This window comes from Pogona vitticeps, chromosome 5 (assembly GCF_051106095.1).
Source record: "Pogona vitticeps strain Pit_001003342236 chromosome 5, PviZW2.1, whole genome shotgun sequence".
In the NCBI taxonomy this organism is placed as follows: Eukaryota; Metazoa; Chordata; class Lepidosauria; order Squamata; family Agamidae; genus Pogona; species Pogona vitticeps.
In genome coordinates, this window is record NC_135787.1 from 106285649 (window position 1) to 106299326 (window position 13678).

Below are 13678 nucleotides of genomic sequence, written 5' to 3' on the forward strand. Positions count from 1 at the left end.
AGGTTCCTCAAGAAGGCTGGAAACAGATGCGTGTTTCTGAATAGCATACAGTAAATCACCTCAAGAATATTAATCCTACATTAAATAAAACTTTTATTTCCCGTGGAGTACTGAGTTGCTCCATAAAGTTTCCAACAGATGGTGTTGTCACTTTGAAAGCAGAGGGAGATAAGAGAGGAGAAACAGCCGCATCCAGCCCATTCATGTTTTCTAACGTCAAGTGACACACTGTTCTCCAATGTAAAAATAAAATAAAGCAGAATGCCGAAGGAAGGGAATACAGCCCGCTGTTTTCTGTTCAAACCATTTCAACCTCTACCGCAGGAAACCCATGGAAGCTTTTATTGGCACAATGACATTAAGATGTGAACTGAAGGAAATGCTTTGCTAAAATCAACAACAACCCCCAAGTCGTCTTGTCTAAATTGGAAAACAATGATTCTGAATTCACTACTGTTTCCTTGAGGGACACTTCAGTCATGAAGCTCAGTTGCTCATGGCAGGAATAAGGACTCTGTGGCTCTCTAAGAAAGCCACCGGTGAGGAATACTGGGGCCCCACTGTCCAATAACATCTGGAAGGTCAAAAATTTCCATCTTTTCTTTAAGGAAAATGGCTGGAACCCTCTTTGCCCATTGCACTTACAGATGAGCTTTCTTCTGGGTTTGCACAAACAATTATGTGGTACCTTCCTGTGCAAAGGGAAGCCCCATTCACCACACTGAAATGATATCCAGCTTCCCATAACTACAAGCTGGCGCTCTTAAGGTGCAGCCCGTGTGCCACAGAGTGCTCTGCTCATGCTTCAGCAGGTCCCTGGGCTTCAAGAACTGCTCTCAGGAACCCAGCTAGCTCAGCATTCTGTTTGGAGTAGTGATGTGTCCAGTGCCTTTGGGCCTCAGAAGCAATCAAAAGATGTCCTTTCACAAGCCTGACACTTTTGTTGTGTTTTGGAGTATAATCCCCATCATTTCTAGCCAGTACAGCTGTTATGGAAGCCTCTTCTGGAAGACAATTCATGACAGTTCTGAGGAAATTAAGGCCTCCTCTGTGTTGAAAAGGTAGTTAATAAATTTTAACTCCATCTAGAGAATCATCCACCAAAGCTGTTGTGAATGTGATTGGTGAATAGACTTATCACATTCTGTCCTCCAAGAAGGAGATGTTAATTGTGGTATTGATGGTCTATTGTGGCCGGTTTGAAAGAAGTTTGTGCAGAAAATATGCCATTTCTCTTTCAATCTTCATGCCATACTAAAGAAAAAAAATTGATGGGTGTACCTTTGACTGCTCCATGTCCTGCTGGTTTTAGTACTTTCCTGTTTGAGCATCCCAGAACTATTTCACAGAATTGTCAGTGATCTGAGGCTGAGATCACCTTCTTACTCTCCCCTTTCAGCCACAGGACATCTGGCTCAGGGGGTGTAACACACAATCGACATTTCTTTTCCTTAAGAGAAGGTATTGTTAGTTCCAGAGAGCTCAAAGGAAGCTGTGGTGGGGTCTCCATTGAAAGTCAATCTCTCCTCCAATGACAGTTGGTTAAATAATTCGCAGCCACCAAACATATGGGAGCATCTTTGCTACTACCGGCAAAGCTTCTGGCAATATTCTCAATCATTTCATCTCTTACATTTTTTATCCTTAAAATGTTTTTAATGTTTTAATTAAAGGCTGTCATCCTGTTCCACAATGTTGGTCCGCATAAGTCTGATGATATAACCAGTTTGTGACCTCAGCGGGACGACGTTATGGAACAGGATGACAGTCTTGAATTAAAACATTAATTAAAGTTATATACCATTACACACACACACACACATACAAACTGGCTTGGCCTTATGGCACAGTTCATTTCCCAGGCAAACCACTGAAGCCCCCTCGTGTGGCCACCCACTTGGCAGCACCCCCCATCTCCTCTGGGCGCTGCCAACAGGTGGGTGCCTGCTGGAGGGGGTGGGGCACCAAACTGCAGATCAGCTGTTCAGCCTGGAAACTGATTATGCCGAACCACCAAATCAGTGGTTTGTACCCATCTCTGTTTGTTAACTGTCCAAAATAGTGCATCACACTAATGGGGGTTGAGGGGAAAAAGCAGGTGCAATTACTTTTGCACTGAGCCAGTGACACTTGGCACCAGTTGAGAAAAAGTAAAGATGGGTGCCAGGGCCCTGAAGTTATCTCACAAACAAAAATCCTCCTTGACCAACGTTCACTCTGATTTTTGTCTCCTTATGTGGAGACCTAGACGAGTGTGGCAATTCCTGGAGACTTTCAATAGCATTCTGAGACTTGGCAATCTTGAAGAAGAGAAAGGTCAGCCTTCACAGAGGAAAATCCAAGCTTAGATTTCCATACTGCCATGGAAACCTCCACAGCTAGTAATTCACTAACACTGGAATTCTGACATAAAAGAGGATGAAATTAAGACATGCCTGGGATGTGTCACAGGAGGATGTGCACCTACAGAACCCACAACCTTCCCAGGCCACAGACAAACCCTCTCCCATAGGTTTTAGCATAGTAGAGTAATGGAAAAGGAGGGAAGAGCAAAAATACCACTAGTCCTGTCCTGTCAGCCTGAGCCCGGAAAGGCTTTAGATGTGGTGATCCATCCACCTGTAAATCTCTCCTAACATAACAAGTATCATTGCTCTTTCAGTTATTATATAACTCTCTATTATTAAATAAATTAACCCCAGCAAGCATTTTCCTCAACCTTTGAGCAGCCACTGGAAAACTACCCAGTTTGTTCTACACACATAAACAAACAACAGATGAACCTGTCTAAAGAATGCAAAAAGATTATGATTTTAGCTTTAACATTGGCATTAATATTTTGTCCATTTGGACATTAATTGGAAAAAGACAACCACCTCCACAGTGCTACTTCATTCTTTGGGCAAAGAGAAAAACACAGGAAATGTCACAGGCTGCTCGCTATGTGTTTTTCCCCCAAAAAACACTTAAGTGCTTATTTTCATGTTTGAATTCACAGTCCATATGATCAGTAGCTCTAACACAATATGCTCCTTCCGAAACACTCAGAACATCAGAATATGTGGGTTAAAATACTTTTGTGTTTTTGTGAACAGATATGTAATTATAATATAAATGCTAAGTTGTCTCCACAGACAGTGGGGGGAATTAGACTATATAAGAATTATCAGATGATGTACCACTAAGGGAGAATAGATTTCATAGTATTAGGCTACCAAAGAAAAAGATCTTAAGCAGAAAATGTTTTGTGCAGCTTACTGGCTAGTGTTTGAAACCGGGGTGGTGGTGGTGGTGTGGAATCCAACATTTACCTTTCTGAAGAAGTTAGAAACAAATAATCATATTCCTGACAGAATAGCTGCAATTACAGAGATGCTACAGTGTGTCTTCCTTCAGATATACCTGACAGTGGTGACACTTTTATCACCAACCTGGCACCTTTAATGGATGGATGTCAATAGCCTCTCCCAGCTATTCCCAGTGTCTCCCAACACATCCCCAGGCATGCATTTTGTCTCCTTAAGCCCGGAATCTGCAAAGTGTTGAGGATGCACAGGCAGTGGAGGGAAGGGATGAATTGGTAAGTTATAGAGAGGAGAGGTAGATCTAATTGTGTGAGATGTCCCTAAGAGTGTTGTATAGCTGGATCTGGGGCAACCGATTACATACATGTATTTGTTTCGGTTTTTCACAGAGTCTCCCAATGTGCCAGATAAGCCTTGAAGCTGTTGCTGTACATAAGATACTTCTGAATCATGAAGGTCTTCAGAATGCCCATTTCTCTGAAAGTATGCACCAACCACAATTTACATTATTCTTAACAGGTTTCCATATGTCCATTTGAGGTTGTCAATTTATACTTGGTTATCCCCAGAAGCAACTATCTGGGAAGGAGGGAGTTATGGTAAAACAGAACACAATGTTATTTTCAAAAAATAAAAAATAAAAAACCCCTAATATTTACAAATGCATTCTCAAGGATTCAGCCTGTAACTGACAACAAATGGCTGAGTGATAAAGGTGACCTTTCCCTTTACCTCACTGTGAATGTTATGCCAGCCACTTATGGGTGAGCAGCACAAAGCAGTTACATGTTAATTTGCCCATGACAAAAAAGTGCTTAAGTGAGGAAAAACCATCACACACTTCATCTTCATTCCTGAAAAAGCAAGCCCTTGTAACAAATCACAGATGCTAAAACAACCAAACCACGAAAGGGACAATTTATTATTATGAAGTAGAAGGAATTCTTTTATGCCTCTGTTTTATATACTGTACCAGCTCTTTGTTATTGCCCTTTCTGCAGTGATACTTTGAATAATACCTATGCAGACTGAAACCCAGTCAGCTAACTCGGCATTTATCTGCAGGTGCATTTAAGCAATGCAGATTGAAATGGACATTAAACATATTTTTTGAAGGATGAAATATTTTAAAGCAATCAAATATTTTAAAAGAAAATGTGTGTAATTTGGATTCCAGCTATTCCAAATTCATGGGAGCAAGCTGGCCAAATGAATTTGTTGTTCCAAGCAAGGAAGAACCATTAGGCTGCCACTGAAATGCAAGCATTTGTTCTTCAGGTCTCCTGAAGACAAAAGGCACACTTAATATAGGCATGAACTTGACACCATAGAGGATAGAACAAAATTACCATAACCGTCCTTCTGAGAATTGCATATAAAATTCCATGATACACAAGGAGATTTTTAACATCTAAGTGTGTGAATATCCTCTTAAATATCCTTTTAAATGTCTATTTCATTAGTTTTTGTGTAGGGTTGGAGGCTGCCTCATGCCAAAGCTACAATTCTAAACCATATTATTTGGAACTAAGGACTGATCTACAGAGCTGCATTGGCTAGTCAGAGCAACTGAACATTACTCTTATCATCCTGGGTGAATCCTTGGCGTCCTGGGATTTGAAGTGCAGTGAGGGACTTAAAATTGCCTGCCAGGCAGCTCTAGGGCGCACCCCTGAACTCCACCACAGCACTTTTAAGTACTTCATCAAACTCAAATCCCAGCATTCCTTAGGCTGGAGCCATGGAAGTGGTATCAAAATGACATAACTGTTTAGCACAAGTAAATGGGCAGGGTAAAAGCTGGAAAATAAATAAATAAATAAATAAATAAATAAATAAATAAATAAATAAATAAAAATAAATAAATAAATAAATAAATAAACATAACGTCTCATAGCATTATCAAGCAGATGTCCCTAAAAATGGCCTCCTTGTATTTTTTTTTCTCCTTAGCATAGTTCCAATATACTGTGTGGGTCATCACCATGACTGAGATCAGAGGACAGGTGAATCAGGCTTAGCCTGGGCCCCTCCTTTTGAACAATCAAGGGAAATTATGTAGTCCGGATCACCTTCGGGGTTGAAATACCCTTTTCCCTTAGCCCCCTTGGTCTTTGCTTCACAGATGAGATAAGACAACAGCTGAAAGGACAGAAGGGTAGGTCCACTTGCACAGAACTCACATCACATCACTTCAGCTCAACACACACAGTGCATCCATGCCAATTCTGTACATCAGCGATGGTATAGAAATTGTTCCATGTGAGAAAAAAAGCAACTACCTTGTGATTTTTTAAAAAGTGAGTGATAGGTTTGATTTAAAGAAACATCTCTCTCCAGCTGCTGGTGACATAATAATAGCTCCCCAGGCTTTCATTTTTGTGAAGTATTCAGTACTAATATTAATATTGCACTCAGTTATGCTGCTAAGCAAACAAATAAACAAAATCACAGCAAAACAGCAAATGGTTGCAAAGCTTCACTGTTCCTCCCAAAGATACGCTAACATTTCCACATCCCTTTGCTATTGTCTTTTCCGTTCTCTTAATAGCATCCTCTGGACTATCCTGTTGAGTTGGAGCTCATCCTGCTCTGCAGGCTTGACTAGCACAAACAGCATCTGTCTATTGTTTATGTGGCTAGATGTGACATTCTGGGACTCTAGGAACCCCAGTTGTTGTTCCCAGGATACAAGCAGGTATGCTCCTCTCTAATTGCTCTCACACACCCCTATTCATTTTGCTCTCACTGCCCCAACCAATATTGAAGGCAAAGCTCATGTGTTAGAGGTCACTTGCCCTCTGAAACCCGCAGCTCTTGCAAACAGTAAAACAAAACTTTAATCTAAGGTACAGTCTTTTAGTTGAGATCAAGCTATGGCTGCAGAAGAAGATTTGGTTTCACATGGAAGCTCCACCAGACTTACGATGTGTCACCAGCTCTCTGTAACCTTTGAAGTGAAACATGATGAAATGCACTATTAATTTTAACTAGTGAAAAAAACAAACACATATATGCCAGGAGGGAAATAGAGCACCTGTCCTGCTAGCCACATCTAATGGGGAACCATTGATTCTATACTAAGAAGAAATACAAATGGTTCTGTGTGGTACCTCTGCTACCCACCCCATCAAATCTCAAGAAGAGAGCCAGTATTGAGTTGAGTAACTGTGTTATTGGAAAGGACTCTTGAGCATGATGATGGCTGCAGTGCTCTACGTAGCTAGCCGTGTGCAAATCAACTCAAGATCAATAGCATTTTGTGATGTGTGCAATTATTCCCAGCAAGGAAAATTGTTTGGTAATAGCTGCTAGGGTAATTTACAATCCCTGTAAAAAGAAAGTTTTTCTTCTTTTTTTAATTATATGCATGCACCATTGGGGGAACGGGAATCAACCGAGCGACTTCCTTTGTGCGAGGCCAATCAATGACAAAATCACAAGACCCTACTGCAAAATTTGCTTGCTCACAATGCCCTTCCTCCTAGACCAGAGTGAAACTCCAAGACATTTCAAGAGGGTATGATAGGAATGATCCACTGCCGGCACATATATATTTTTTTAATTGCCACTGACGTTTAGAAACAGATCATCAAGAACATAACACACACGCAAGGCAAACCTCTCACACAGTTTTTAAGAGTCAATAAAATCAAGTCTAACCTACACAATTTTTCTAACAAATTCTGCAGATTAGACTTCTCTTTCTTTCCATATTTGTCCCTCCTCTCTGGATATTTGTAGCCAGCAATTCACAGTATTCTATACAGTACATTTACAATTAGTATAATCTGCCCCACTCCACTGCCACCTTTAACTTGAAGATACTGGTGATCACTTGCCTTCTGAGCTTGGAACAATTATTTCTTAACACCACAGTTCCCAGAATCTCAGACCTAGCATTCAGTGATCATGCTGGAAGGAGCTGCAGTCTGAAAAAAGTACATTTTCCAAGTTCTGCTTACAGTTCAACACTAAGCATATGTGTTCAGAAATAAAGCCCAGACAGTTCAATGGGGCATCAGGAATGCATGCATAGAACTGTAGCTTGAACCAGCATCAGTTTCTTCCTAATTATGCAGAGTAAACCTATCGCAATAGTTATAATCAGGTTGTTCAACTGAACTGATTCCCTCCTTGCTCCTCCCAGCCTCCCATCTCTCAGGTACACTGCCTGCATCTGAAGAATCCTGAGAACAGAATCAGGGAACAGTGAGCAGTTAGTCTGGATCCATAGGTGATCCTTGCCTGTCTATTATGTAGATTCCAGATTCTTGTGAAATGGCTATAGGATCTGCAACATCTCTATGCAATATACATGCAACCTCAACAATGCCAATAATATTCAGTACATACAAAAAAAACTGTTTGGTAATGCAAATGTTATGATGCAAACAATGAAATTTAATGCAGGAATCTACAAGGGACAATCTCAATACAGAGCAAATTGGGAAAAAAACTCAATAGTATAGTACAGTCCTTTATTTAAAAAATAGGATCAACTGAATCAAATAAAACTTACTCCCATTAAGTTCTGTGTACACAAATGCAGCTTTTATAATGTAGTCATATCTCAGTACATGTAGATTTAAGTCCCAAGGAGTTCCACAAGCTTAATCTCATGCATAGTATTGTGAGATGAGGCTGTAAACATGTGCATGCTCATTCTGGAACAACATCCCCTCTCCCCCCCCCCAAAAAAAAAACTTAGACTCGTTTCTGTGTACACATATGGGCTTCAGACATATGCGTGATGACCTGGCAGTAATCCTAGTTAAACACCATGAAGCTTATTTCCAAGTAAACTTGCATAGGTCTGGACTGCATACAGTATAAGTGGTGGTCCTCTGGTATTTAAACACCACCTTTTGCAGCCATTCATATCCACAAGTCAGAACTGCCTCATCAAGCAACGTCTTACTTTACTGTGCAATTCAATGGGACTTTCTCTTAGGTGTCTAAGATTTTAACCTAATACCTATGGCTGCAGTTGTAAGAAGCAAACTTTGCAGTCATCAAGTGGTGCAAAAGCCACAGCTCGTGAAGGCAATATTTATGTGCAAGAAGCTTTGCGAGCATTAGAGACTCAGTATGAGTAATTCTAAATTTGGGCAAAGATGAAATTATTCCCTCCCTCCCTCTTTCAAATGAAGTGCAAAGAAATCGTTTTCAAAGAAAGAATGAAAGAAAGAGGTGTAAATATTTCGTCATCCAGTAACATTTCACTTTGGGCTACACAGTTATGGTGGAAGCAGTCGGTTTAATTACAGTGTGATGACACTTGATGGTTTGGAAGATGATTCATCGGGCTGCTAAGGAATTCAGCCCCCACCCCTGGATGCCCTGGCTAGATCCCCAGTGAAAGGGAGGAATTGAATTCTTAATGAATTTTTCTATGAGATAAACACCCCGTCACAGCGTAGCCTCTGAACCAGTGCTTACTTTGGACAGCAGAGATGGGCTAACGTTAGGCTTGTATTCAGGCTGCTTCTCCAGCTCAGTTTTCAACCGATTAAAAGGCTCAGTTCAGAGAAATTGCATTTCTAATTCATTCAGCCGCCTTCCTTTCCGAAATCAGCATTCCCAATTTGCTAGCCTGCAGATACATGGGATTACAACTCCCATCATCCTCCAGCGGTACAGTCATGCTGGCTGGAGAGGGTGAGAAGTGAAGTTCAACACATCTGGAAGGCACCGGGTTGGGGAAGTTTATCGTACAACTTTTTTTGGGGGGGTGCCATACTCCCAGAATTAAGCCCTCTCGGTGAACAGCTACTTCAACATAGTTTCGACGGCTGCTAAGGCTAAAAGGCGGCCAGACCTTGCCGCAGAGTCGAGACGCCCGCTAAATAAGAAACCAAAAAATGAAATTATTGTGCTCGCCAAGTTCTCCTACATTGCGCGCACGTACGGTTGCTGCGCATGGAACCAGGATGCTTTTTAAAAGGGAAATCTCAAAGAGAGAAAGAAAGGAGAGGAGTGATGGAATCCGAGAGGGACCTCAGAAAAAGGACATGGTTTCGTAGTAGGGCACCTAGGTGGCAAGGGTGACTTTTTCCTTTAAAAAAAAAAGAAGAAGAAGAAGAAGTCGACCCAACCCAACGATCACACGCGCAGCCTTACCTTTATGGGAGAGGCGTAACCGCGGCTGGCTGGTGTCGGTGGAGTGGCACCCAGTCCATAACTCGAAGAAAAGGCCGGACAACGCCAAGAGGAAGAGGTCCTTCCCTGCCATGCTGTCCCGCAACCCTTCGGAGGGATGGGCTCGGTTTTCGCCCGCTGGGGGATCCACCCCCCCAAGTACTGGAAAGCGCCCCAAAGTCCCACTTTCCACACTTCCAGGTTAGTTCTCAGTTCCCTTTTATGCAGAAAAAAGCCTCGGGGAGAAACCGAGGTTTCCTGGCAAGCTAGCACATTTTTTTTAAAATTATATTGTTTTCCTGACAAATGTCAGGCAAGGAAGGAAGCGGATCGTGCCGTCAGACGACCGCGGAGACACCCCCCGCCCGCCTCCGCGAGGCTGCGACGCGTGGAGGCAGCCGCTCAGCCGCCGGACTTGCAGGCAGAAGCGGCGGTTTCCAACCCCCTGGCGCGGCGGCAATGGATGCAGAGGTGGAGAGAGGCGGAAGCCAGCCGCCCGCGCCTCTCAATCTCTCTCGCCCTCTCTCCTTCTCTGCCGGCGGCGCTCCCGCACGCAGCCCTGTGCTCGGACTTGCTCCGGTGCCGGCTCCTTTCCCCCTCCCCTTCCCTCCCCTCCCTCCACACCCCTTCGCCTTCCCCACACGCTAAGCCCCCACCCCCCTCGCCGATGAGCCCGTGGCGTGGCGAGATCCTCCAAGCGCCCCCCTCGCCGCGCCCGGGTAGGACTGGCCGGCAAAAGTTCAGAGAGCGTTCGGAACGCTCGGGGCCAAACTGGCTGCTACTTCTCGGACGCCGGCCCCATCCACTTGCCGACGGGGTGGGTGGGATCCTGGACCGGTTGCGGAATGGCCAAGGATCAGCCTTCAGGGCATCAGGAGGACCAGATGCCTCAGTTTCTCCCCTCCACTCTTGGGGAGAAAAAAAGCAGCAGAAAACATAGCCTTCCAGCCGAGTTCTCTTTCTCCTCCCGAGCAGAGAATCTATGCGTCTGATTCACAGTTTGAGCGCTTGGATAAGATCCTGGATGATGATGATGAGTGAATGAAAGCCGGCGTGTGCGCGCGCCTGTCCGTGTGTTTAGCGCTGGATAAGATAAGCTGCCAACTGATTAAAGAATTACTCTCTTGTTCTTAAATGGCAATTGGATTGAATGTTAACCGAAACAGCCGTGCTGTTGCCATTTTGCCATGTTAAAAGAAGAGCGAGGTGTAAATTTAATTACCCCTTGGATCCGATCCTGGGCAAATGAATCCATGCAACATTATTTTTAGAGGGTAATAAAATGGGCTAGTTCAATGGATGAACTATCTGGCTGTTCAACTTTTAACTGATCTGATAGACCCGGGAGCCATCCTGGTGCAGTGGATACTGCCAAACTGAGCCATGGAGGAGCTGGGTTCGAATTCATTGGGCATAGTAATATTAAGCCACTCATTGAATAGCTGACAGGCCTCTGAAACCCTATTAGGGTCACCGTTAATCGGGAACGACTTGGTGACACTTAACAATTGGATTTAAATTGATGTGAACATTATTTGGCTCCCTTCCAGTGTCATGTGATCACTCTGCCCCATCCACCCTCAGAATGCAGCCCAGAAGGAGGAAGCCTCAGGAACCGAGGGTGTCCTGATGATGAGGGAGTGTGTAGCGGGCGTGTCACACGGGGTGTAAAAAAACTGGCATTGCCCTCCCCACTCCTGTTTGTTTGATGCTGAGGCAGAAATGGCATTGTGCTCAGCAGCAGAATGGGGCCAGATTACATACAAAGGCCTGTAAGTAGCGTGAGCAGGATAATAAACCCAGCCTCAAGGATCAAGAAACCTGCAGCCCTGGGGGCCACCTGAGGCAACAGGATTGGCGTGGCAGCTTAGGAGGGGGAAGAGCCCCTTCTTGCCTTCCCCATCAGCTTTTCCTTCCCTCCGGCTTGGTCTTCCCTTTTCTTTTCATCAGTCCGTACACCAGACTGAGGGGGAAGACAGGTGGGTGGGTCTCTTGTTATCACTGACTGTGGGGGTGGAGAGGAATCCGAAGCCAGGAGAAGGCAGGTAGAATTTCGCCTCTGCTCTACTCAAGTGGCAAATGCCATGAAAGGGCAAGCTGCCAACGAGTGAGAAAAAGCACTCCTGCAAAGAAAAGGAGCACCAGCAAAATGGCCACTGCTGCTTCTTACTCAGAAGACGAGAATGAGGCAACAGCCATGGCTCTAACCCTAGAGCTGTGGTTCTCAACCTTGGGTCCCCAGATGTTGTTGGACTACAACTCCCAGAAATCCTGGACAGCACAGCTAGTGGTGAAGGTTTATGGGAGTTTTCGTTTAAGAACATATGGGGACTCAAGGTTGGGAACCATTGCCCTACAGGCAGGATCCAAAGAAGGATGGAAGACAGGCTTAGGTGCCTTGGCTAGGCATGAGTATCCCAACAGGATGAGCAGACAAATGCTGGATTTTTTTTGACAGCACTATGGAAGAACCTGGTGCAGACCACATATCCAGAGGAGCCGCACCAGTGGAATGGAGCTCAATGGAGATAATAGTCATATTTGAACATCCACGGATGGACTGCCTATGGCTGGATCCCCCCTCCCAACCCCACATGAGGAATGTGTGATCCTGCATTAACAACTTCAGGTGCCTGCAGGCACATAGGAAGAAGTGCTCAGAAAGCCATGGAGTTTGTAATGACAACCAGCTACTCATGGGTCCCCGTATGCCTGCCAGTGCTATCTGTCACAATAGTTGGTGTGTGGGAGGGAATGGGACATGTGGGGCTCTAAAAATATGGTAGGCAGTGGGCTCTGTAGACGATGATCATAGATATGACACGGTTGGCGGCATAGGCATGGACAGCTTTTGCTCCAATGACTGGCTGTGGCTAAAATTCAGTGTTCTTAAAGGCTTTACCATTTGGGGAACCATTTCATGGAGGATTGCCTTCTCCCTGCTCCTAAAGGGAAGATCTGGAGATGAGAGTGTGTGGACATATTCACTGCCATTTAGAGAACTGGAAAAATAGATAAGAAAGTCCTCAAAGGTATGGACAAAGAACTGTTAGGGAAGAAGAAGGTGATCTGTACATGATGTGGCTGGTTGTCATATATTGCATCTGGACCAACATTCCTGCCTTCGGGGGAGTCTTCAGCATCTGCCGTCCCTCAGGCACTGAGTGAGAGACAGTGTGGCTGTGCTGCCGCCGCTTGCCAACCTTCCTGGGGAAGTTTGGCTTGGACTCCTTCGGCCTTGTGGGACTGGGCCCTTGCTGCCTCTGGCTTCCCCACCCCCTCCTCAACATCAGCCACCTGGCTCAGGGTGAGAAGGGGCTTTAGAAAGGGCTTTAGAAGGGGTTTTTATTGTGATTATCAATAGGCATCAGGTTACGTATGTAGAGATCTACAGTGGGTCTGAGGGAACAGAAAGGGGGAGGGCGTTGGAGGGGGCAGCCATTGAAGTGGTGCTGGGTAGGGGAAGGAATGGCGGTGGGGGTAGAACATGCCTGCGTAGGAGAAGAGAGGTTAGATATCTTACATCTCTCACCTCTTCTAGTCCTACCCTCAACCAGATGGTATCAGGTGACTATATCAGCAAACCCTTCAGCCACACGGTGCTGTTGATGAACGCCAAGTCAGTACAAAATAAGACTGCCCTCATCCATGACATAATTCTGGATGAGGGCATTACTGAGACCGGGGTGGGAGAGGAGGGTGGTGTTCCCCTCTCCCAGCTGTGTCTGCCTGGGTACTCGGTCCAGCACCAATGTCACTCGGAGGGTCGGGGAGGGGGAGTTGCTGTAGTCTATAGGAGTTCTATCTCCTTGACAAGGCTTCCTACCCCATTGAGAGGAGGTCTTGAGGGCCTGTATTGTGTGTTGGGCTTACGAGACAGATTGGGGATTCTGTTGGTGTACCGCCCACCCTGCTGTGTACCAGCAGTCTCCCTGCCTGAGCTGACGGAGGTAGTCTCGAACCTGGTGTTGAGGACTCCCAGGCTGTTAGTGCTGGGGGACCTCAACATCCATGCCAAGGCTGCCTTGACTGGGGTGGCTCAGGACTTCATGGCCACTATGACAACCATGGGGCTGTCTCAATGTGTCATTGGCCTGACACATGAGAACTTCTTCTCCCTTCTGCAAGAATGGGGGATTTATTTATTTATTTATTTATTTATTTATTTATTTATTTATTTATTTATTTATTTATTTATTTATAAGATTTTTATCCTGCCCGTCTAGACCAAA

At 44.7% G+C, this 13678-nt stretch overlaps 1 protein-coding gene across 1 annotated transcript in view; it reads right to left on the reverse strand.

The window, feature by feature from the left end:
- SEMA3E (semaphorin 3E) overlaps positions 1-9826 on the reverse strand; it is a 223225-nt gene extending 213399 nt beyond the window's left edge. The window contains exon 1 of the mRNA XM_020812095.3: positions 9429-9826. Within this exon, the coding sequence (XP_020667754.2) occupies positions 9429-9540 (112 nt within the window). The 5' untranslated portion in view covers positions 9541-9826. The remainder of the gene's footprint in view (positions 1-9428) is intronic.
- Positions 9827-13678: the final 3852 nt, after the last annotated feature.